Raw genomic sequence first — 25,398 nt, 5'->3', positions numbered from 1 at the left:
TTATGTTTACTTTCATTATTTTTTATCCTTCTTTATTTATTTAATAATTACTTCTTATTTTTATTTTAGTTCTACTTTTATTTTTATTTTCGTTTTTATTTACTTTTATTTTATTATCTTTTTGTCTTCTATCTCAGTACTATACACTTTATCTGTACACTTTACTGCATGTTATATGTATCATTCTAATGTTTACAATATATATGACACTATATTTAAATAAGAACGCATATATACTGATTCTAAATGTGAACACTGCTTTATTAAGATGAAACAACTCCATGTTTTCCCACTCCACTCCGCTATTTGCGGAAGATTTAAACAGAAACACACCTGTAACAATTAGACAGGTAATATGTATAAAAGGACTTTGAGCTTCACTGTTAAAGATATCTCTACTGAGGAAAGGGTCATATATAAAGTACCCTGAAACGCGTCTAGAGAAAGAAATATCTATTGCATGACTACCGCAATCTACAAACCGCCATCATCTACCTCCGATACAACTCCATCACCTGCTGATTGTACACCTGGCTGTAATTCATCCGCCATTCCACCAGACGCCGAGAGATCTTCCACGAGGCTTTCCTTTCCCTGTTTCCGGAGCAAGATCCATATATCTCCGAGTATATCTACATCTCCGGAGCTACTCCGCGATCGGTGACTTCTCCTTGGCCTGCGGCAACCGGGCCCGTCATCGCAAGCGCATGCCAGCGCTGGATAAAGCCTCCATTGCATCTGCCATCGAGCCTGCCATTATCCCGTGACCGGTGACCTTTTTTGGCCTGTGGCATCCGGGCCCGTCACCGTAAGCGCACGCAAGCGCTGAATACAGTCCTCATATATTTATCTCTCGGACGTCCAGCCAAAACCACCCTGAGGAGTTGGTAACTATATCACTTTGTGAACTGTTCTAAATCACATGGGAACGGAGTATACCGCACAAAAGTATACTATGTCGGTTTACAATATATTGAGATAGCGGTAGAACGTAATTCACATGCTATAATTTTTACAAAAATATTTTTAATATATGCTTTGTATTTAATTATCTTACCTCCCCACAAGGGCCCTGTGGTAGGAGGCATTTTTGTATTAGATTTGTATTATTTATTTTATGTCCTATTTGCAATTTTTTATATTAAATTTGTACATCATTTAAAGTGAAGCACAGTCCTATTTATTATTTTTTCTGTAATTTTATCATCATGTACCATTTTATGGTATTAGTCTAGAGGCATTTGGTACCCCCCCTTTTTTTTCCTTATATATTATTGTACTAGTATTTTTTGGTGTAAATACTTTCCATTTAGCCTCGATTAATTTATATTGTGAGCTGCACATACCCCATTTTTTTCGATTTAATCTTATTACACCTTTGTGAACGTGCTCCACTATTTCATGATGAACATTTGGTCACATTTAGAGAATAAGAAAAAATCAATAGATAATTTTACATTTTCAAATATTGACAAAAATTCTATAAAACCAGATGAAGGTATAGATTTACAGACAATTCAAAATTTCAAAAGGTTGGAGAATGTCTTGTCACGCAGATTGAGAAACCAGTGGGAAATTAAAAGTTTGTCCCACTTACTAGAGATAGACCACATCCCAAAGGGTTTATATCTAAACAAAACCCCTGCGGGGGACCTAGAAAGCGAACAGTTTAATTCTAAATGGGATAAAACCCTCAAAGAATATTCTAAGGGGCTGGTCAGATTGGTCATAGAAAGAAGAAAAGAACTTATAGTTACCCAAGATAATGAAATCAATCAAATTAAAATACTACTAGACCAATATGACCAATCCCCGGAATATCTTAAACAACAAGAACACTTATGTAAAAAATTGGATAGATTAGAAGAAGAAATTATCAGCAGAAAAACAAAAAAACTCCTATGGCAAACCACGATTAAACCTTCTAGATCAGCCACATCTGAGAAAGTAACCACTTATAATATCAATACTCAGAACAGATATGCCCCCTTGACAGATAAAAAACATTTTTTTGGGGAAGAACACCCTCAGACCAATCTCAATTACACACAAAACCCATCTTCATACACCAGGAAAAAATATCCTCCCTATACCAACCATCACCAATCTCACTACACATATCAAACACAACACTACTCCCCCAAGTGGAGAAAATATCCACAATCTCCATACAGACACAACCATTATCAAACACACCGATCACAATCAACAGGACCAACACTGAGAACACAGACTGTAACAGTGGAGATGCATCCCATACCTGGGAAAAACCACATAGAACCAATTGCAACACCGAACCCCCCCAAAAAAGAGGACACGAAGAAAATTTAGAAATAGAAAATCTATCACAACCACCTCAGAAAATAGGAAAGACACATCCACACCAATAGATAATGTCATTATTAATTTAAGCAATTATACTTTAACTCCTGCCCAGACTAAATTGTTGAATAAGGGCTTAAAATTTGCTCCATCTTATCCTTTAAAAAAATTCGATACATATGTCGGTCTTGAAAAATTTATTAGAACTATTTGTTTAAAAAAATACTTTATCAAACACCCTTTTCAATACGAATCCAAACCTACGGAATTTGTACACACGAACCTTAAACCACAATCTTGGTTCTATCCAAAAAATATGATGGGTCCAGATATTGTGACTTTCAAAAATCTAGTAGAAAAAGATATTAGGCAACTAAAATATAGCCACAAACAAAAATCTAATATCAATTCTGCAGAAAAGAAAGCAATTCAAGAACTACAGACCAATAACGAAATCACAATACGTCCCGCCGACAAGGGGGGAGGTATTGTGATTTTAAATACAAAAGACTATATAAACGAATGTCAAAGACAGTTGAATGATGATATGACATATAAAAAATTAACAAAGGATCCCACTGCAGAATACAGTGCCCAATTATTAAATATCTGTAAAAAAGCTTTAGAGGAAGATATCCTCAATGACAACGAATATAAATTTATCTTGAGCACTCATGAGAGACTTCCTGTTTTCTACTGTCTACCCAAGACACATAAGAGCTTAATTAGCCCTCCGGGTAGACCTATCATATCTGGGATCGGGTCTATGACTTCAAACCTGTCCCAATATGTAGATAAATTTTTACAAAATATGGTACAAAGTACCAAATCTTATATTAAAGATACCACCCAAATTGTCAAAATTATTGAATCATTCAACTGGTCTGACAATCATATTTTAGCCACTCTGGATGTATCATCCCTCTACACAAATATACGTCACAACTTAGGTCTGGCAGCAACTCAGAAATTTTTACTTAAACACAATCACAAACCTTCACAGATTGAATTTATTCTCACAGCTATTAATTTTATTCTTACTCACAATTATTTTTATTTTAATGGTGATTATTTTTTACAGTTAATCGGTACCGCGATGGGCACCAGATTTGCGCCAAGTTATGCTAATTTGTTTATGGCATCTTGGGAAGAGGACACCATCACCCCCCACCTTGGCGCAAATCTGGTGCTCTGGAGACGTTACATTGACGATATTATCTTAATTTGGGATGGGTCCATCACAGATTTAGATTTATTTATTAACAATTTAAACACTAATAATCACTTTCTCAACTTTACTTCACACATTAGTACACAATCCATCACCTTCCTTGATTTAGAGATTAAAGTGAGCCCGGATAAAACCAGATTAAATTGCAATACTTATAAGAAACCTACTACGAAAAATAGCTACATCGACTATACAAGCTGCCATCTGTCTAGTTGGCTTACAAATATCCCTAAAGGACAGTTTCGCCGTTTAAAACGTAACTGTACATCGAATAATACTTTTTTGGAAGAAGCAGAAAATATGACGTCTCTTTTCAAGGATAAAAATTACCCGGACACACTTCTAACCCAGTCCCTTAATCATGTTAAACTTCTAGATAGAACCACATTTTTTGTACCAAAAGATAAGGACACTATATCCACTGAACATTCAATTAAATTAATTTTACCTTATAATTATGAATATAAAAAAATTGAACAAATTATCAATAAGCACTGGCATATGGTTAAACAAGATAAAGATATAGGAGGATTGCTGCCAGACCGAGCCCCCATTGTATATAAAAAGGCCCCCAATTTGGGGATAACGATTGCACCAAGTGTAAAACCACCCATAAAAATTCATAATATGTCTGAGACGTGGCTAAACCCAAAAGGCTTTTTTAGATGTGGAATATGCCCCAACTGTATGAAAGTGAAGGGCCCTAAAAAAACTACAGAAATTTCATCATGTACTACTGACTTTAAATGGATCATTAAAGAACACATCTCGTGCCACACAAGTGGAGTATTATATTTGATACAGTGTGGATGTATGAAACAATACATTGGGAGAACTAAAAGACCATTAAAAACTAGAATTGCTGAACATCTAACAAATATAAAAAATGGAAACCTAAAACACCCTTTATCAGCCCATTTTGCAAAATTTCATAATAAAGAAACTACTACTTTTTTCTATACAGGCTTACAAACTATTAAGAAAGATTGGAGAGGAGGTAGCTTCATCGTTAAAATGTCTAAGGCTGAAAGTCAGAAGATTTATGAATTTAATTCTCTAGAGCCGAATGGCCTGAACTCGAATTTTGAACTTTTTGGATTTCTGTAGAGTGTGTCCTGCTCTCCCCATGGAGGCCCCCCCTTTTTTCAAACTAGGGGACCCCCATGGAGAGGTCGGACCCACTCTATTTTTGCTCTGCGTGTCTGGCCATCCTTCAACCTTCCTGTACACTAATTATTTCCATGTAAATCTATGGCATTTTATTTTATTTATACACCTATTTTATATTTATTTTATTTCTTTTTATTTCTATTTTTTCTTATGTTTACTTTCATTATTTTTTATCCTTCTTTATTTATTTAATAATTACTTCTTATTTTTATTTTAGTTCTACTTTTATTTTTATTTTCGTTTTTATTTACTTTTATTTTATTATCTTTTTGTCTTCTATCTCAGTACTATACACTTTATCTGTACACTTTACTGCATGTTATATGTATCATTCTAATGTTTACAATATATATGACACTATATTTAAATAAGAACGCATATATACTGATTCTAAATGTGAACACTGCTTTATTAAGATGAAACAACTCCATGTTTTCCCACTCCACTCCGCTATTTGCGGAAGATTTAAACAGAAACACACCTGTAACAATTAGACAGGTAATATGTATAAAAGGACTTTGAGCTTCACTGTTAAAGATATCTCTACTGAGGAAAGGGTCATATATAAAGTACCCTGAAACGCGTCTAGAGAAAGAAATATCTATTGCATGACTACCGCAATCTACAAACCGCCATCATCTACCTCCGATACAACTCCATCACCTGCTGATTGTACACCTGGCTGTAATTCATCCGCCATTCCACCAGACGCCGAGAGATCTTCCACGAGGCTTTCCTTTCCCTGTTTCCGGAGCAAGATCCATATATCTCCGAGTATATCTACATCTCCGGAGCTACTCCGCGATCGGTGACTTCTCCTTGGCCTGCGGCAACCGGGCCCGTCATCGCAAGCGCATGCCAGCGCTGGATAAAGCCTCCATTGCATCTGCCATCGAGCCTGCCATTATCCCGTGACCGGTGACCTTTTTTGGCCTGTGGCATCCGGGCCCGTCACCGTAAGCGCACGCAAGCGCTGAATACAGTCCTCATATATTTATCTCTCGGACGTCCAGCCAAAACCACCCTGAGGAGTTGGTAACTATATCACTTTGTGAACTGTTCTAAATCACATGGGAACGGAGTATACCGCACAAAAGTATACTATGTCGGTTTACAATATATTGAGATAGCGGTAGAACGTAATTCACATGCTATAATTTTTACAAAAATATTTTTAATATATGCTTTGTATTTAATTATCTTACCTCCCCACAAGGGCCCTGTGGTAGGAGGCATTTTTGTATTAGATTTGTATTATTTATTTTATGTCCTATTTGCAATTTTTTATATTAAATTTGTACATCATTTAAAGTGAAGCACAGTCCTATTTATTATTTTTTCTGTAATTTTATCATCATGTACCATTTTATGGTATTAGTCTAGAGGCATTTGGTACCCCCCCTTTTTTTTCCTTATAATTTACAAATATGTTTAACTTTCTGCCACCAGTAGATTTCAAAGAAAAAAGGCTTTCACCGGAGTACCCCTTTAAGGTTTTTTAATAGAAGTAATTTACAAATCTGTTTAACTTTCTGGCACCAGTTAATTTAAAAAAAAAGTTTTCCACCGGAGTACCCCTTTAAACTTTAATTGATGTTGTAGGTGTTTCTAGACATTTTAAAGACCTTCTTTCATCAGGAGATAAATTGTTGCAGCGGACAACGTGTTCTACCAGCTCACTTTCTACAGCTTCCTGAAAACACTCAAGTATGAGGGTTCTGGACATAATGGGGTAAAAAGTGGGATTAGATATTTTGAAATTCGGTTTGTCATCCCGTGTTTCAACAGTATGCAGCTGTTGTAGTTCAGACAGTGTCCTGAGGTCCCCAAATGAAAACCTGAGTACACCCCGAGTGTCAACAGCTGCATATTGATTGCAATATCAACAGTTAGAACCAATATTGTCATGCAAATCGTTTATAGATAAATCAACATCTCTTACATCACAATCGTTATCAGCATAACCAAAGTCCTAAATAGATCGAATCTACATGAGGGAGCAAAAGTTAAGCCTCGAGATAATACTGAAAGTTCAGCAGAGGTAAGGATCTTTGCGGACAGATTAAACACAGGGATAGTCCTCACCTCCTTCTGTAATGTCTGTGGCTGCGTATAGGCCGGTCTGTGCTTCCTCCCCGCTCAGCGTTTTATGATGATGTAGACGCCCGGTTGGTTGCTGCCCGTGATGACGTTGGCAGTGGGGAGGAGGAAGCTACCAGGGTGCCGGAACTAGGTCCTTTCGACTGTTCGCCATTTTCAGCAGCCGAATCTCCAGATTCCATATTGCTGCAGGTAAAACTCACTTTAGAACCCATGTAGTTATGAGATTTGTTCCTACGTCTATGGCCACGACCCTTTTCCGGATTGAGCGTGGAGTAGGGCGAGTGGCCGAGTGAGGCCACTGGTACACTGTTTTGGCTTTGTAATCTTGTAAGTCCTGTAAGAACTTAGATTGCTTGACCTCTGTAATAGTGGCTTCAAGCTTAGTAAGATTTTCTTTAATTTTATGGTCAAACTCTTTAAAGGTAGGATGGTTTTCATATTGCTGTATAGATAGCTGCAATCTGGTGATATTCTCACCATCTTTCTATCAGGGCTTGCTCCTTGTATGCAATGATGAGATTCATAAATTTAATTGAGGATTCCGTTAACAAGTTCTCCCAATCAGTCCTGAATTGGTCACAGAAAACAGTAGTGGAGAACTTTCTAATTCTTAGACCCCGCGGAACCATGTTACTCTCCACATATTTTTTTAGGGTCAACACATCCCACCAGATTCTCGACTCATCAGAAAGGGCTTGCTCTAATTCCTCCATTTGGATCTTAAGGTCCAGTGCAGACTGCGTGTTCGTGTATGTAGTATTAAACATCATAGACATGCATTCAGTCCGTGCTTGACGGTCATTGCTTAATGGCTTTTCCTCTCAGGAAAAGCTCGGGCAATTAGGTGGGAGACCCGGACCAGTCCAGTTAGTGAAGAAATACAAAAAGTGATGTCCAGCTCACATTAGGTCAGGGGTGCACGGGGATTGAGGACTACAAGCATAGAGAGAACAGGAACAAAGGGAAATTCCAGCACAGCAGTCATAGGATAAAACACTGCTTTAGTGATCCATCAACGGGAACACAGAACAACATTAATTAAAGTTTAATATCTCGACAGATGTTGTCAAATATATTTTTCTCCCTCCACCTACTCTGTATATAACATACTCTGCCTGCTAGTGTTTTCTCTTATGTTGGTTATGCAGGGTGTGAACAGAGTATTGTTAATTTATACAATGTTTGTTTTTAACATTTGTATCCATAACCTAACACTGTGTATGTTTGATTCAGTAGTTTGTTTTCCTTTTCGATTTTGATGATTAGGATACTGGGTGTCAGAAATTATCTTCACATTTATTTAATTTTTATTTTTGACTAGGTAATGGATGGCAATGGAAATAATGTGGATATATGCATTGTTATCTATTTTGTCATTGTTACTGTTATGTTTATCTTTTAAGCACATATGAGGTGAAAATCACATGTAAGTCCACGCCTGTGTAGGCAGAGCTCTCACCTAATCTGTCCAGGTGTTTCACCTGGCGGTAGGTGGAGTTCTCCACCTATATAGAGTGGATGGATTCTGGGTATGTGTATAACGACTAAGGCGGCTATGTCCACCGAAATGCGCCACTCCTTGGTTCGTGCATGAATCAATAAAGCCCCATTTTATCCCGTGACTGCGGTGCTGGAATTTCCCTTTGTTCCTGAAAGATTTTATATAGATTTAAAATTTTAAAGTTTAATTTAATGTGCCAACAGAATGAGGAGACCATATGGTGGCACAATGACACAGCCTGGAGGTGGCAGCAGCATGAGGAGACCATAATGTGGCAGAATGACCGATCCTGGAGGTGGCAACAGTCTGATGAGACCATAGGGCCTCACAATTGAAAATATTAAAGATAGTTCATAAAATTTTAATTGAAGATTTTACATACATTTACATTTTTTAGGTTTCATTTAATGTGCCAGCAGCATGAGGAGACACAAAAGTAAAAATTTAAAATATACTGGCCTGTGTAGATAGGACTTACACTTAGTTGATGAAGAAAAATAACTTTATTTATCCTGGTGTAGTATCTGCATAAATAGTGGTGAAACACTGGTACAGCAACAATGTAAAATGCAGTCCTGTTAACCCCGCCAGGATTACTATCCTGCACGGCAAAGCGGACAAAGGTTTTCCAGAGTTCTAAATGCAGAAATATTCTAGGAAGATCCTATAGTACCTGTGAGCCTCCATGATGAATATTGATTCTGCGATCCTTCGTCCGCTTTGCCGTGCAGGATAGTAATCCTGGCGGGGTTAAATCCTGTTGCTGTAGCAATTGCTTTAAGGTCCGGGGATGGTATTAATGATTGAGAGAGGGACAGGAGGCTGCCCCGGCTGGTGGCGCCTCTACCATACCTAGTCCCGCTGTTAAAAGAGCTGGTCAGCTGACTGCCACATGTGACATCACTACGGAATCACGGATGAGCCACAAAGCCTCTGACGCATTTCAAAGACACACAGTCTCCTTCGTCTGGGATGGCTGTCTGCTGGTAATTTCCGCAATTTATAGTACCAGTCTCTTAACACTTTGATTGCCGGTGAGTATGTAGTTCTTTTTTTTGTTTTTTAATTATTCCTCCAGAAAGCCGAAGATCTCTACCTCCATATTAAGTCTGTACGGGACTTCTGTATTGAGCTAAAAAATCCACTTCTCCTCTGCCATCGACATCTGTGTGATGTAGTTGAGATGGGATCTGGTAGAAAATGGGTACTTTCTGATTTTCTACCATCAAATATTCCTCTTTTTTTTATTTTTTTATTTATGATGCCCTTATCTAATCCACTTTTCAAAATTTTTATCAATTCTTTTTTGTATATTTCTGTGTTTTTTGTTTTTTTTTGTAAGTTCGTACATCTCCTAGTAGCCGGGTACATTCATCATGGTATTGTTTGTAATCCAGCACCATGATTTTAATGTCAGATTCCTCATGAATTTTTTTAAACCGATGTATGTTTCAAACTTTTTTAATTGATTTGTTGGAGCAAATTTAAAACCTTTTTGGAGTAATTTCTCCTCCTCCAAAGTAGTGGAGGAGAGTATGTGCACTTAAATTGAATTTTTTTTTTATCCCACCTATTATTTCCTTAATCTCTAATCTTTTTGTCCTCTTGTTTTGTGGCATATTTCCTACCTCTTTTTCCTCTCTTTTTTTTTTTTTTAAATCCTGGTTCACAGTTTTTCTTTTTTGGAGGATTGATCTGTATTATTCTGATTAGAGGTTGCTGGTCTTACTGATATTGGTCTTCTTTCCATTTCTCTGTAGGGGGCATCAGGTTCCCTCTCTTCCTCGTGGCAGACTTCCTTACTGGATTCTTCCAATGGTGAGTATCTGTTGGTCACTGATATAGAATAGTGAAAATTTTCTTCTTGTTCATAGTTTGTATTCTGCCTATAAGGTGTAGCTATTATTACATTTGGGGAAAGAGGTATGGTAGCATCACTCTATTTGGAAATCCAGTTGCCACTTGCCAGTTTGGCTGGAAAACATTCCACAAAGTCAATTTATCCGGAAGTAGGGTGGAGATATTTGAATGGGAGGCATACACCCTAAAAGAAAAATTCATTAATAGGGGCTATGAAGACAACAAACTCAATATCATCAGTCAAGAAGTAAAACTTGTGGAAAGAAAAAGTCTATTCAATAGTAAAAATAAAGATAAAAATGCAATATGTATAGTAGAAGGGAAGAAGGAACTTCCAATACCAATAATCACCACAAATTCAAATGAGAGTCAACTAGTGAAGTGCATAATAAAAAAAATTGTAACATTCTGAAAGATGATAAAATAATAGGAGAAAAACTGCCATCTGAACCGTCCTTCATCTTCAAAAAGGGCAATCTAGTAGCACCAACAGTAAAACAACAACAAAAAAGAGAATTTCTAAAAAAAACTAATTAAAGAGTACATCACCCCCTCTTCAACATTAAAAGGGGTTGTGCGCTGCCCTGCCTTTCTAAGCTCCGCTCGCAGCATCCGGAAGTTCATTGCTCCGAACACTGTGTGCGTGCTTCCGTGTTCGCGGCCGCCCCCTCGTGCCCCCCCCCCTTAACGAAAGTCTATGGGAAGGGGGCGCGACCGCTGTCACGCCCCCTTCCCATAGACTTTGGTTGAGGGGGCGTTTGGAGTAATGAACTTCCGGACGCTGCGAGCGGAGCTCCGAAAGGCAGGGCAGCGCACAACCCCTTTAACCGGCTTTTTTCCTTGCAGGAAATGCACAGAATGTACACAGTGTCAGAATATGAATGCCCAACCATCCAACCAAATAAGCAATGAAGGGATAACCAGAAAGATAAACCATTACATTAATTGCAAAGCAAAAGGGGTAATCTACGGAATTAGATGCCCTTGTAATAAAGTACATATTGGACGCACCAAAAGATTGCTCATACATAGAATGACAGAACATATATACAACATAAAACGTGGTTATGAAGGACATCCACTTTCTAAACACTATAAGGAAAAACACAATTCTTCAGCAAAAATTTCGGAATTTTTTGGTCTAGAAATAATCACCCCGCAATGGAGGTGGGGGGGCAGCTAATTGAAGGGGGGCATCGCGCAGATGTCGAGGGCGGAGGCGCAGTGGATTTTTTAGCTCAACACCGGAGTCCCATACGGACTTACGTACACTTTGGTAGAGTGGGGTGGTGGGTTTTAATACCAGTACCTGGTGATGTAGGTGGGTGAAAGGAGAACTTGGCATCAGATGTGTGGCATCAGGTGGGTGTCAGGATCAGAATAGTAGCTGAGGCAGATAGGCAGAAGAAAACGGTCTCTTTTGTCAAAGTGTTGGTGTGCACAAGTAAGTATTGAGGATATGCATTATGTAAAACTTAACTTTTAATATTATTCTTAGGATAAAATATATGGACCCAATTATTTTTTTTTTTATCTAACAAAAGAAAAGGTGTGCAAAAAACACCATGTGCCACCTACACCACCAAGTATTGATGCACTATTAATTCCCTTATTGGCAAGTGTTACTCGGCCTAACACAAGAACCTCTCCCTATTTCCACCTAAAAACCCTGGGAAATGGCAGTGTTTTTAGGTGGAAATAGGGAGTGGTTCCTGTGTGGGGCTGCCCTTTTTAGGTCGAGTAACACTTGCCAAAAAGGGAATTAATAGTGCGAGAGTAGGGCCTTACAGGGGAAGTGTTTACCCCACCTATTACAATGGACCATACGTTGTTCCCTTCCACCTTTTAGAGGTCTTTGCATCGCATCAATACTTCGTGGTGTAGGTGGCACATGGTGTTGTTTGCACACCTTTCCTTTTGTTAAATTTCAAATAATTTTTGGGTCCATATATTTTTTCCTAAGAAAAGTTACGTTTTAGCTAATGCATATCCCCATTACTGACTTGTGGTCTGAAGCGGAGGAATTTCTGTAATTGGGGACAAGCACCTTAATTATGTTTTGCAGTAGCTATGACAGCACGAGAGAGCCTGGAGGTGGTAGCATCAGCATGAGGAGACCAAATGGCAGCACAATGGCAGAGCCTGGAGGTGGCAGCATCAGCATGAGGAGACCATATGACAGCACAATGAGAGAGCCTGGAGGTGGCAGCATCAGCATGAGGAGACCATATGGAAGCACAATGAGAGAGTCGGGAGGTGGCAGCATCAGCATGAAGAACCCACCGACTGTTGACCGGGGGTGTCAGACGTCACTTGGGATGAAATGGATGACCGAGTGAACCAATCAATCACGGCTGCTGGGTTGCTGGTCGAGACACGACTGCTAGCTGACACCGGGAGCTCAGACCTCTCGCTGCTACTCCTACTGCTACATACCCCTACTCTGCTGCGACCTCTGCCTGCGCCTGATGAATTTAAGCCTCTGCCACTCCTCTGTACATGTCCTGGCACTTCTCTGCCTGCTGAGTGGGTGTATGTTACACTTATGAGAGGAGGACAATGGGCTCCACTACTCTTAAAACTGAATTAGACTACAGAAACAAGTGTGTAGCTTTGCCTGGCCTTTCACAGTAACTAGGCCAACATTTGTTTAACAGGAAAGTATATAAAGGACACCACATAAGTGTACGTAAAGTTTAAACGTATGAGAGCAGGACTATGCGCTCCAATACAAACTGTATAAGGCTACAGAAACAAGTTGTCAGGATCGGGATACTGTGACGATACTGGTGGTGGATCCTCTGTGTCAGTGGGGTGATGACGTGGGCCGTACCAGGGGAACGGAGTCTAAGGGGTTACTGGTTTTCACCAGAGCCCGCCGCAAAGCGGGATGGACTTGCAGTGGCAGGTAACCCCCAGGTCGTTCCACCCGATAGTGACTCAACCCCAACTGACGGCTGAGACAGGCGCGGTACAAGGGATTAGGGAAGAGCAAGGTCGGACGTAGCAGAAGGTCAGGGCATGCAGCGAGGATCGTAGTCAGGGGCAACGGCAGAGGGTCTGGAACACTGGCTTGGGACATACAAGGAAACGCACAAGGCAACAAGATCAGGGAATGCAGGGAAGGGGAAGTGAGGTAATATAGAGAGGGCACAGGTGTGAGCACTAATTGGGCCAGGCGCCAATCAGTGGCGCACTGGCCCTTTAAAACGCAGAGAGCCGGTGCGCGCGCGCCCTAGGGAGCTGGGCCGCGCGCGCCGGGACTGAGCCGTCGGGGAACAGGACGGGTGAGGAGACCGGGATGCGAGCCGCGAGCAGGCGCGTCCCGCTACGCGGGTCGCATCCCCGCCGGTAACATTAATGCAGCGCTCCCAGTCAGCGGGTCTGACCGGGGCGCTGCAAGAAGGTGAACGCTGCGAGTGCTCCGGGGAGGAGCAGGGACCCGGAGCGCTCGGCATAACACAAGTGGGTAGCTTTGGCTGGCCTTTCACAGTAACTAGGCCCAAATTAGTTTTGCAGGAAAAAAAAAACGTTCACCACCAATGTACGCACAGGTTACACTTATGAGAGGTGGACAATACGCTCCGCTTAAAACTGTATTAGGCTACAAAAACAAGAGTGTAGCTTTGGTTGGCCTTTCACGTAACTAGGCCCAAATTAGTTTTACAGGAAAGAAAAACCTACACCACCTATGTACGCATAGGTTACACTTATGAGAGGTGGACAAAACGCTCCGCTTAAAACTGTATTAGGCTACAAAAACAAGTGTTAGGAATCACGGCAGGTGGACAGCAGGAGGTGGATCCTCAGGGCCTGTGTGGATGTGGACGTGAGCCGTGCCAGGGAGCGGAGTCTAAGGTGCCGCATCTTTTCACAAGAGCCCGCCGCAAAGGGGGATGTTCTTGCTGCGGCAGGTGGCACCCAGGTCGCTACCCCCGGCATGATTCGTCCACAAAGGTAGCTGGGGTGATGGTGTGGCACAGAAGGACACTGGAAGGAAGTGGCAGATGGCAGAAGGTCAGGGCAGGTACAGGTTAGGTAGGGAAACAGGGAACAGGTAGGAGGAAGGCGGAGGCACGTGCACTGGAGCTGCGAGGACAGGAACACAGTGAGGCAGTGGCTGAGGAAGGTAAGTGACGAGCTGGGATTCACATGCGGGCACGTCCCACGATGAGAATCCTAGCCAAGTCGGCCACAGAGACATGACAGTGCGCTCACGGCCAGCGTGTCTGGCCGGAGGGGGGCTGTGACAGTACTCCCTTTGGTCTCCCCCTTTTCTTTGGAACTAAAAAAGTTCTCTACCACATGAGACCAAGGGGTGTTAGAAATGGGCAAAGGCTGTAAGGAACTTGCAGGGTTCAGTCAAGGAGTCTTCCGTCTTCTAACAGGTACTGAAGGAATCACAAGGGGATCAAGACAGTGATCTTGGCAATATTGTCCCCAGGAAGTGATTTCTCCGGTCTTCCAGTTGAGATGTGTAGAATAGAAACAAAGGAAGACCAAGAAGAAGCTCTGAAGTACACTGTGGTAGCACACAGAACACAATTTTTCCTTTATGCAAATTTCCTACATGCATGTCAAGGAGTTGTGTGCGAAATTGCACCTTACACTTCAGATTCTGTCCATTTAAAGAAGAGATGTAAAAGGGCTTGGCGAGACGTGACACTGGAAGACGGTATTTATGGACCAGGGAGGCACCAATGAAGTTACCAGCGGAACCGGAATCCAAAAGAACAGAGGCAATGAAAAATGGTCTGTCAGAGGTGAACATTTGAACCGGGATGGTCAAGCGATGAGAGGCAAAATTCACACCAAGGGATGCCACTCCAACTTGACCAAGATGAGAGCATTCTCCCGGATGTGGAGGATGTACAGAGCAGTCTTTGAGAAAGTGCCCCGGACTGGCACAATATAAGCACAAATTCTCACTGCTTCGACGGGATCTTTACTGTTGCGTTAGGCGAAAACGGTCCACATCCATAGCCTCTTTGGCAGGACGCAATGTAGATAATAGAGGTGGATGTTGGAACACAGGTGCCAGTCGGGGTAAACGCCGTGTTCGGGCAGGTTCTCGTAGAATCTCGTGCAGCGAGAGCATCCTTGATTCGAGGGGAAAGTCCTTTTTTAAAGGTAGCACCCAAGGCCTCCTCGTTCCAAGAAAGTTTTGAGGCAAGAGTGCTGAACTGAACAGCGTAGTCCCCAACCGGGGAGTTTCCTTGGCAAAGGTTCAGTAGAGCCGTCTCGGCAGATGAGGCTCGGGTGGGTTCTTCATAAGCTTTGCGGAATTCAGAAAGGAATGCAGACAGGTTCAAGGAGACCGGATCCCTACGATCCCAGAGAGGAGTAGCCCAGGCCAGGGCTTTTCCAGACAGCAGACTGAAGACAAACGCCACTTTAGCACGCTCCGTTGGGTACAGATCCGCCATGAGTTCGAGATGGACAGAGCATTGTGTCACAAAGCCTCTACACAGCTTGGTGTCTCCATCATACTTAGAGGGCAAGGAAAAACGGAGCTTAGCGGACCTGGCAGAAGGTCAGGGCAGGTACACAGGTATAGGTTAGGTGGGGAAACAGGTACACAGTAGCGAGGTACAGGACTTCACTATGGCATAAACAACCGAAGATCAGTCAGGGAAGAAAGGGAGGAGTAGGAATATATGGACCAGGGGACAGGTGTAATCACTTTAATTAATTGGGCACTGGCCCTTTAAGAAACAGAGCTCCGACGCGCGCGCGCCCTAGAAAGCGGAGGAACGCACACCGGAGCTGCGAGGACAGGAACACAGTGAGGCAGTGGCTGAGGAAGGTGAGTGACAGGTTGGATTCACATGCGGGCACGCCCCGCGATGCGGAACCCAGCCCCATGGGCAACAGAGACATGACAGTGTGCTCACGGCCAGCGTGTTTGGCCGGAACGCGGCTGTTACAACAAGAGTGTAGTTTTGGCTGGTCTTTCAAAGTAATAACTAACAAAAAATACCCCCAGGAGGATCTATGGGCTACTAAAGCTATATAAACAACCTTGGGGATGTTAGTCCCCTCAGGGAAAACCCTGAATGAAGACCCTCCGGTCTAAAACTTAACTTTTAATATTTCCAAATAATAATTAAAGGTGCTCATTTGCCATCAGGTAGCTGTGTGTGATTAAAATTACAATCCCTTATTTGTTAATTTCAGTTTTTAGTAGCATACTATGCTTAGGTGTAATGACCACAGAGATGTGTTTGCAGTATTCTGCTCTGATGCTGTCTACAGACTTAGCATCACGTATCTCCGTGGTCCACCCAATTTCAAAGACCGGGATTGAGCTAAAATCAATTATCCTCTGACTCACTGAGTCAGAGGATAATTGATTTTAGCTCAATCCCGGTCTTTGAAATTGGGTGGACCACGGAGATACGTGATGCTAAGTCTGTAGACAGCATCAGAGCAGAATACTGCAAACACATCTCTGTGGTCATTACACCTAAGCATAGTATGCTACTAAACTGAAATTAACAAATAAGGGATTGCAATTTTAATCACACACAGCTACCTGATGGCAAATGAGCACCTTTAATTATTATTTGGAAATATTAAAAGTTAAGTTTTAGACCGGAGGGTCTTCATTCAGGGTTTTCCCTGAGGGGACTAACATCCCCAAGGTTGTTTATATATTTTCAAAGCAATAGGCCCAAATTAGTTTTACAGGGGAAAAAAAATGTACAACACCTATGTATGCACAGGTTACACTTATGAGAGGTGGACAATAAACTCTGCTATGCAAGCTGTATTAGGCACTGTTATCAGGTGACTATGGCTTTTCGTGCTCACCCTAACTGGCCCCTGTTAGCTTTACAGTTGTTGTACACCCAACTGCAGCAGTACAGAATCGCTGTGTAGTACAACCCAGTACAGTATTATTATGCACTAATAGCAGGTGACAACGGCTTTTAGTGCTATGCCTAACTGGCCCCTGTTACCTTTAGAGTTGTTGTACACCCAACTGCAGCAGGACAGAATCGCTGTGTAGTAGAGACCAGTACAGTAATATTATGCACTTAGCAGGTGATAATGGCTTTTAGTGCTCAGCCTAACTGGCCTCTATGAGCTTTATAGCTGCTGTACACCCCACTGCAGCAGTAGAGTCACTGGCCCTCATTTACTATTGCAAACCCGACATGTTTTGTTGGGTTGTGCGCCAGATTCTGTCGCATTGTGCCAGAAATTCTGTCTGCGCCAGATTTGCGCCAGAATTGAAAAAACCCCGACTAACTCTCCATTTTGCAAAGAAAACCCGAAAAGGGGGCGTGGTCGTCGGGGAAGGGGCGTGTTCTCCCAAAAGGGGCGTGTTCCCGACATTTTCAAACCCTACAGATCAGAGCCTGTGTAAAAAAAAGCAAAGTGTAGGGAAAGTGGAAAATATAGGGAAACCTTAGTAAATACCGTGGAAAATTAATTGTAGGGGATTAAAACCCACAAAGAAACCTACACTCCACTCTTAGTAAATGAGGGCCACTGTGTATTACACCAAAAAGTGTACTTTCTCTCTCTCTCTCTGTCTGTCCTTTTCTGCAGTGATTTAGATTGTGCTGAATTGCTGCTGTCAAGCTGTTTTTCTGTCCAACGCACACACTGCTCTATCTGTCCCTGCAATGAAACGCACTCTCTGAAATAAAACGCTGTAATGCTTGGCCGCAAGATGGCTGGCAATTATATAGGGCTGTGACATCACAGGGGTGGTTGGCTGCTGATAGGTTCCATGCTGCATGTGATTTCAGGTCATCCCGCCTTCCCACCTTCCCAGAGTTCTTTGCCCCATGTCCTCACATGTGGATCTGCCATTTTAGATGCCCTGGAGCCTGGACCGCACTAAATGGAGTTTAATGAAGAGATGCATGCAATCGAATTGCGGCGATATTCGGATTTGTTGCGAAAAAAAATTCTTCCTGAAATTCATAACGAATTTGGATTTGTCAGATTCGATTTTCTCATCCCTAATAATGATCAATAACATACCGAGTCATTACGAATTCTATTAGATTCCACTTACTATGAACGTGTAACTGTGGGCCCCTTTCAACGAATACAAGCTGACCTACTTGCTTTCACCAAACAAGCAGTAGAAAAGGGGATATTAACTAAGGAAGAATTCAGATTTTTAATCGCCAGCAGCAATAATAAACCCTATTTTTACCATCTTCCAAAAATTCACAAATCTATTGATAACCTGCCTGGACGACCCATTATTTCATGCATTAATTCTACTCTTAGCCACCTAGCACATTATCTGGATCTGTATTTACAGGAATACGTCACCAGCCTCCATAGTTATCTCAGGGACTCATCACAACTCATTGAACATCTTATGACTACAAAATGGGAGCCACACTACTGTCTAATCACCTGTGACGTCTCCGCATTTTATATGAATATCGACCACACCTTGGGTCTACATTGTGTACAATCAGCTCTGGAGAAGGATGCATCCATTTCAAAACCTCAGGATTTCCTCATAAAATCGTTGTCATATATATATTACATAATTATTATTATTTTTTGTATAATGGGTCCATTTTCCATCAAGCATCCGGGACCATGATGGGGCGAAAGTAGCCCCATCTTATGCCAATATTTTTATGGGAGCCTTTGAATCACACCACATCTGGGAAAATCCATCACTCATGCAGCATATTGTCACTTACTGTCGCTTTATAGATGACTTATTCTTTATTTGGAGTGGACCCACTGACACCATCTGAGATCTTCTTACACAGTTTAACCGGAACACTTGGGGCCTCTCATTTACCATTGATCACAACAGAGAAAGTGTTAACTTTTTGGACATCTGCATATCTCGTGATCAACATTCCTTTGTTACCTCCACTTTCATTAAGAAAGTGGATGCCAACAGTTATTTAGACTTCCATAGTGCTAATTTAAAAAAATGGCTGGTGAACATCCCCTACAGCCAATACCAGCACATTCGAAAAAATTGCACTGATCATCATCACACTTTCCAACAACAATCCAAGCATGTTTTTACAATAAAGTACCGTTCCTATTTCCCCATTGGTCCGGTCCTCCTTGATTTCTGTGCCCGATTTAGATGTTCCCACTTTTCTTTGAACAAGTATCCTGTGATATAAATAATAACAACAACAACAACAACAATAATATACATGCTTATCAGTTAAATAAAAAGCCCCAATGGTGTCCATGCCCATAAAACAGTTTTCCATAACCTACACATTAATAATTGCATTTCTAAATATCTTTGCAAAACCTTACCATTAACATCAATAGTCTTCAGCTCACTCTGTGCCTTTCTCCTACATAAACTATAAAAGACAATTCAGAATTACTTGCGTTATTTGAATTTTATTGTCAGAAATATTAGTACTAATGCTGGAGCTCAGGTATAATGCTTTAGGGTTCCCTCTAACCTTCCAGTTACAGAGATTAAATATGGCGCCAATAGAAATTTAAATGGGCCCTGTCAGATCTACAAACTTTTTTTATGTTGTTACTGATAAAAATTAAAGACCTTTTGTAAAATGGGGGTTTAAAGGGGTACTCCACCCCTAGACATCTTATCCCCTATCCAAAGGATAGGGGATAAAATGTCTGATCGCGGGGGTCCCGCCGCTGGGGACCCCCGCAATATAGCATGCGGCACCCACCTGTTTCTGCTCCGGAAGCGTTAGAGGGTCTGAGCCCCGACCAAGGGAACGGAAGTTCGTGACATCACGACTCCGCCCCCGTGTGACGTCACATCCCGCCCCCTCAATGCAAGTCTATGGGAAGGGTCCCCATACCTACTAGAACACTAACTAGTCCTGCAGCAGCATCAGGCTTGTCAATGAGTCATGGACGAGAGATGACTCATGGACAAGGCTGCATGAGAAGACACACTAATCACCTCCCACCACCACAAGGGAGGGACACGCCCCCTTACCCTGAGAAGATTTCTAACACTTTGAGCTAATGAAAAGAGGTATTTTATTATAGATATAGGTGTTAGATGCATAAAAATGAGATGTACATGGTCAGGAATAGGCACTGAGCAACATTTTTTTTCCTGACAAATATGCTTTAAAGATGCCTACTGCATCTCTTTTTTTGTTCAATTTAATTAAAATTTGAAAGAGAAAAAAAAAAAGTATGGCTCTGTGCCCCTTTAGAATCTCTCCATAATGCCGCACTATATGACAACACATGCCGTGCCTACATTTACATAATGTTGAGCTATTGGAACTATGTGCCTTAGAGTGTGCCATATAGCGTCTGTGCACACAAGTGTTATAGATTATAAATTATTGATTTAGCAGGAGATATTACTATATATCGCTTTGTGTATAGACAAAATAGAAAACATGTTGCAGATCTGAAAATCTTCAGAATGCCTGATACAATGATACTTAAAATCCATGATACATTTTTCTGTGGCCAATTATTTTTTGAAATCATTATCAATATATCAATATCAATAAATAATTTTTATGCAACAACCTGCTGCATGTGAATGTAGCCATAGTTTTATGTACAGCAAATAGGTGTTGAGGCAGCACAGCCAAAATAAAATGTAGAAAGCGAGTGCAGGCTGGTGTTAGACAGTCCCAGTCGCAGACTGTATGGAGATATCCAGCCAAAAAGGGTTCAGCAGCACACCAAAAGTTGCAAAGGTAGTTTTAATTCCCCATGTTCAGATGCAACGTTTCAGCAGTATCTCACTGCCTTTCTCAAGCATGCATGAGAAAAGCAGTGAAATACTGCTGAAATGTTGTCCCTTGAACATGGGGAATTAAAATGACCTTTGTTTGCAACTTTTGGTGTGCTGCTGAACCCTTTTTTGGTGTAGTTTTATGTAGCCATGTGATGTATCAGCTGATTATACTCCCACTAGTTCCTTTAGAATCAGTAATTTCTTTACAGTCACTCAGGGACATTCATAGATATTATAGGTCCCCAAAGCAAAGACCAAACTTGGCCCACAAGTATGGTGCTGGTTTTGAGACCTAGAACAGAAGGGCCAGGTGCTAGCTACTTCGCCATCCCCATGCATTTCATGACCCTTGAGATAATATAATAAATCAGTTCATCTACAAAGGGAGGTCCTCCGATAAAGTTTCTTCAAACCAAGTTGCATTAGGGATTAAAAACCAGGACTGAGTGCACACTTCTACAATTTAAAGTAGTGAGTGTGAAGTCTGTATAACTCTGCTCCTAGACATCTTTTCCCCTATCCAAAGGATAGGGGATTAGATGTCTGATAGCAGGGGTCCCACCGCTGGGGACCCCTGCAATCTCCGTGCTGCACCCGGCATTTGTTTAGAGCATTGGGTTAAGCGCTGGAGGCTTATGACGTCACGGCCGCGCCCCGCACGTTTACGCCACGGTCACAACCCTCAATGCAAGTCTGTGAGAGGGGGCGTGACGGCTGTCACACCCATCTCCCATAGACTTGCATTGAGGGGGCATGGCCGTGACGTCACGAGCCTCCGCACCGCATCACCAGTCATCCAGCACAGATCAAAGTTCGCTCCGTGCACCAGATGTCTGGGGTGACTCAACACACAGCCATTAAAGTCTAAACCTTGGCAACAAAAGTAAGTACACCCCTAAGTGGTAATGTCCAAATTGGGCCCAATTAGCTATTTCCCCTTCCTGGTGTCATGTGACTTTTTTAGTGTTGCAAGGTCTTAGGTGTGAATCACTCTTACACTCTCTAATACTAGTCAATGGAAGTTTGACATGGAATCTCATGGCAAAGAACTCTCTAAAAATCTGGAAAAAAAATAATTGTTGCTCTACTTTGAGATGGCTTAGGCTATAAGAAGATTGCCAAGACCCTGAAACTGAGCTGCAGCAGGGTGGGCAAGACCATAAAGAGGTTTAACAGGGCAGGTTCCACTCAGGGGTGGGGGGTCAGCAAGTTAGTGCTCAGACCATACACAGTATACTGCATCAAATTGATCTGCATGACTGTAATCCCAGAAAGAAGCCTCTTCTAAAGATAAAGCTGAAGAAAACCTGCAAACAGTTTGCTGAAGACAAGCAGACTAAGGAAATAGATTACTGGAATCATGGAGAAGTGAAGAGGACTCACAAGGCAATCTGTGAAGATCTGGTAAACTCCATGCCCAAGAGGCTTAAAGAGTACCTGTAACCAAACTAAACTTTTAATATATTGTTCCTTATGTAATTATAAGACGCTTTGCTATTTATTTGCTGTTAAAATTCTCAACCTTTATACGTTTTAATGTGATTGAAATAATGGCCACTAGGTGGCTCTGTTCTGTTCCCTACTGCAAGTCAAACAGTTAGTTTGGTCTCCTCCCGGCCTGGCAGGAGACCAAACTCAGGAAGTGTGTGTGGGGCATGGTGAGGCACAGCTCTCGCAGGCTTCAGTGACGTCATGCCTGCTGGGGAATGCCCACTTTCTCCAAATATTGTTTGATGACAGATACTCTTTAAGGCAGTGCTGGAAAATAATGGTGACCACACACAATATTGACATGTCGGACCCAATTTGGACATTTCCACTTAAGGATGTACTCACTTTTGTTGCCAAGGATTAGACATTAATGGCCGTGTGTTGAGTTATTTTGAGGAGACACAACATTAAACACTGCTATATAGGCTGTGGAGTGTCATTTCTTCAGTGTTTTTACATGAAAAGATAGAATTAAATATTTACAAAAATGTGAGGGATCTACTCTACTTATGTGAGATACTGTAAGTTCCAGCTATTTCCTATTGTGTGTGTTGTGTGTGGTCAATATGTCACACTGTTGCTCAGCCAGACACCAATGTAGCCAGCGATTGGCTGAGCAGCAATGAACTGAATTGACCATAGTGTGCTAAACTTACTGGTGCTGTGGTTAATGCACATATTGCCATTCACCCAGGACAGGGCAGGACACTGCTGTGGCCAGTGATTGGCTAAGTGGCAATGAGACGTATTGATCCCCAGTACTAGGAAGTGGAGGCTATTAAGGAGCAAAGAAAATAAGTACATATTTTTTTGTTTGAGCAGTCAGCCTTGAGATATCTATAAAAATAAAAAATAAATTTTTTTTTGCCTGAGTACCCCTTTAAAAATTATGAGGCCAGAGGAACTTTCAGGGCAGCAGGATTTTTTTTTTTTACCCTTCTCCAGATCTGTGTCTCCATACAATCCTGTCTCGAGTTCTACAGGCAGTTCTTTCCACCTCATAGCTTGGTTTTGGCTCTGATGTGCATTGTCAGCTGTGAGACCTTATATAGACATGGCTTTGTCTTTCCAAATCTTGTCCAATCAGCTGAATTTACCACAGATGACTCCAATCAAGGTGTAGAAACATCTCATTCTCAGATAATCAAGAGAAATGAGAGGCCCAGAGCCAAATATCAAGGGGGTGATTTATGTAAACCTGTACAGAGGGAGAGTGGTTCAGTTACCTATAGCAACCAATCAAAATGCTTCTTACACTTTTAAAGAGGCCTGTGAACAAGGAAAGAGGTGATCTTATTGGTTGCTATGGGTAACTGCACCACTCTGTGTCTACACCGGTTTTGATAAATCTCCCTCATGTGTCTAGCCAAAGGGTCTGAATACTTATGTCCATGAAAAATGTAGCCTCTTTAATACATGGACCCAGTGAGCGGGACATAGTCCCACTGAACTTTACTTTACAGGATTACAGAACCGCTTCTTGCATAGAGTATGGACATATACGGAGGTGTGATACCACTACTTACACTGCATTATCTCTACTGCAACCTTCTTTACAGGATACTTTGCTATTTAGGATACTGTGATTATTTTTTGAACATTTCATATGTACGGGATCTACCTTTTCCCCACAGGAAATACATTTTCATGAACTGTGAGAGTGCCAGACCCACCACTGAGGGGTTATAAATAATCAAACATATAGTATTTTTTATTTATACTTCTTTATATACGATTTTATTACTTTGTGTAGTATATACTGTTTAGGTGGAGGAGCAAGGGCCTTGCAACATCCACCCTACTGTATGTGTGTTTTTTAACCAGTAACATTTTTTTAGTCCTTTAATGTTTACAGCGCATATTGCATTACTTATTTAATCATTTTTATTCGTCCTTACATACTACCTGCTTTTTTAAAAAAAATCAATTTTTTCCATAATTTTTTTTTACATCTTTTTCATTTATTTTTCATTTTATTCTCTTAATTTTTTTAAATGTTATTCTTTTTTCCATTTTCTTTTTGTTTTTTTTATCTCTTCTTTTTCTTTTCTCTGCTTCTTTCTTTTTTCTTCCCCCTTTTTTCTTCTTTCTGCTTCTCGCCATTCCACCTCTGATACACTATCTATACTAGATACACATCTGTATCCTTTTTGCATATTGAGATACCCCATAGAGTTCAACAGAGGACTGTACCTTTCACATTCTACATACTATAGCTACCAGCATATGGGTATTGTGTGCTATACAGTTAACCTCGGTTCTCTATCATAGTCTTACTTGTTGAGCTGTTATCCTGTGACATCATGACTATGGATTGATGATATGGATTGATGTATACTTCTTTGGTTATACTTTATGTAGACAAGCTGCATTGCTATAATAACTATTCATAGTCTTCAGATAGGGATGTGTTATTATAATATAACAATTCTGGTGAGTTATAGCAGATAAACATGTAAGAGTATACTTACTAAATACCAAAGTATGTGATGAAAGTCATTGTTAGTACAACCAGAAGTGCTGCTGCCAAAATGGAGTGAGGGTCACCAGCCATCATCTGCAACAAATCCATTTTCTGGCATCTACTGCCCATGTAACCTGTGAAACATCTAAGAAAGAATATAAAGAGTATCTATCATTTAAAAAAAAAAAAAAAAAAACTTCTGAAATGTCATAGCAACATGGCAGAAGTTTTAATAAACAGAAAAGAACACGGAGCGCTCCCTGTGTGGAATCAATGAGAGTTGGCGGTGAGGGGTGATGGTAATGAGGACTCGCTCACCTGGTTGGGTTGTGCTAGGAAGGCACAACGCTCACAAGAGTAGAATACACTGAGACTGCAGCGGCTTCCCATGCCGGCTAGCGGACGTGATAATATGCAGAGAAGAAGGAGTAGGAAACGGAAGCTGGAATCGCACCAAATCGGGAAAAATCCAAAATATCAGGTAAGATATTTTATTTAAAGTACACACAACGCGTTTCAAAACACTCAGGTTTCTTCATCAGGTGTCAGAC

At 41.3% G+C, this 25,398-nt stretch overlaps 1 protein-coding gene across 5 annotated transcripts in view; it reads right to left on the bottom strand.

The window, feature by feature from the left end:
* Positions 1-25,398, bottom strand: part of LOC130282483 (probetacellulin-like) — a 50,492-nt gene that overhangs the window by 14,880 nt on the left and 10,214 nt on the right. For 2 of the 5 annotated variants that reach the window (XR_008846410.1, XM_056530756.1), the window contains exons 4-5: positions 24,855-24,992; positions 19,458-19,507 (exon numbers count right to left, since the gene is read on the bottom strand). Coding sequence is in view for 4 of the 5 variants with exons in the window: in XM_056530756.1 (XP_056386731.1) it covers positions 19,458-19,507; positions 24,855-24,992 (188 nt within the window). In the remaining variant the exon portion in view is untranslated. Of the gene's footprint in view, positions 1-8,480; positions 10,372-19,222; positions 19,305-19,457; positions 19,508-24,854; positions 24,993-25,398 lie in introns of those variants that run through there. The other 3 variants (XM_056530754.1, XM_056530753.1, XM_056530755.1) reach the window with 3 other exon arrangements.

Source organism: Hyla sarda, chromosome 7 (genome assembly GCF_029499605.1).
Source record: "Hyla sarda isolate aHylSar1 chromosome 7, aHylSar1.hap1, whole genome shotgun sequence".
Classification (NCBI taxonomy): domain Eukaryota; kingdom Metazoa; phylum Chordata; class Amphibia; order Anura; family Hylidae; genus Hyla; species Hyla sarda.
The sequence above is the reverse complement of the archived record's forward strand: the minus strand, read 5'-3'. Positions and strand labels throughout refer to the sequence as shown.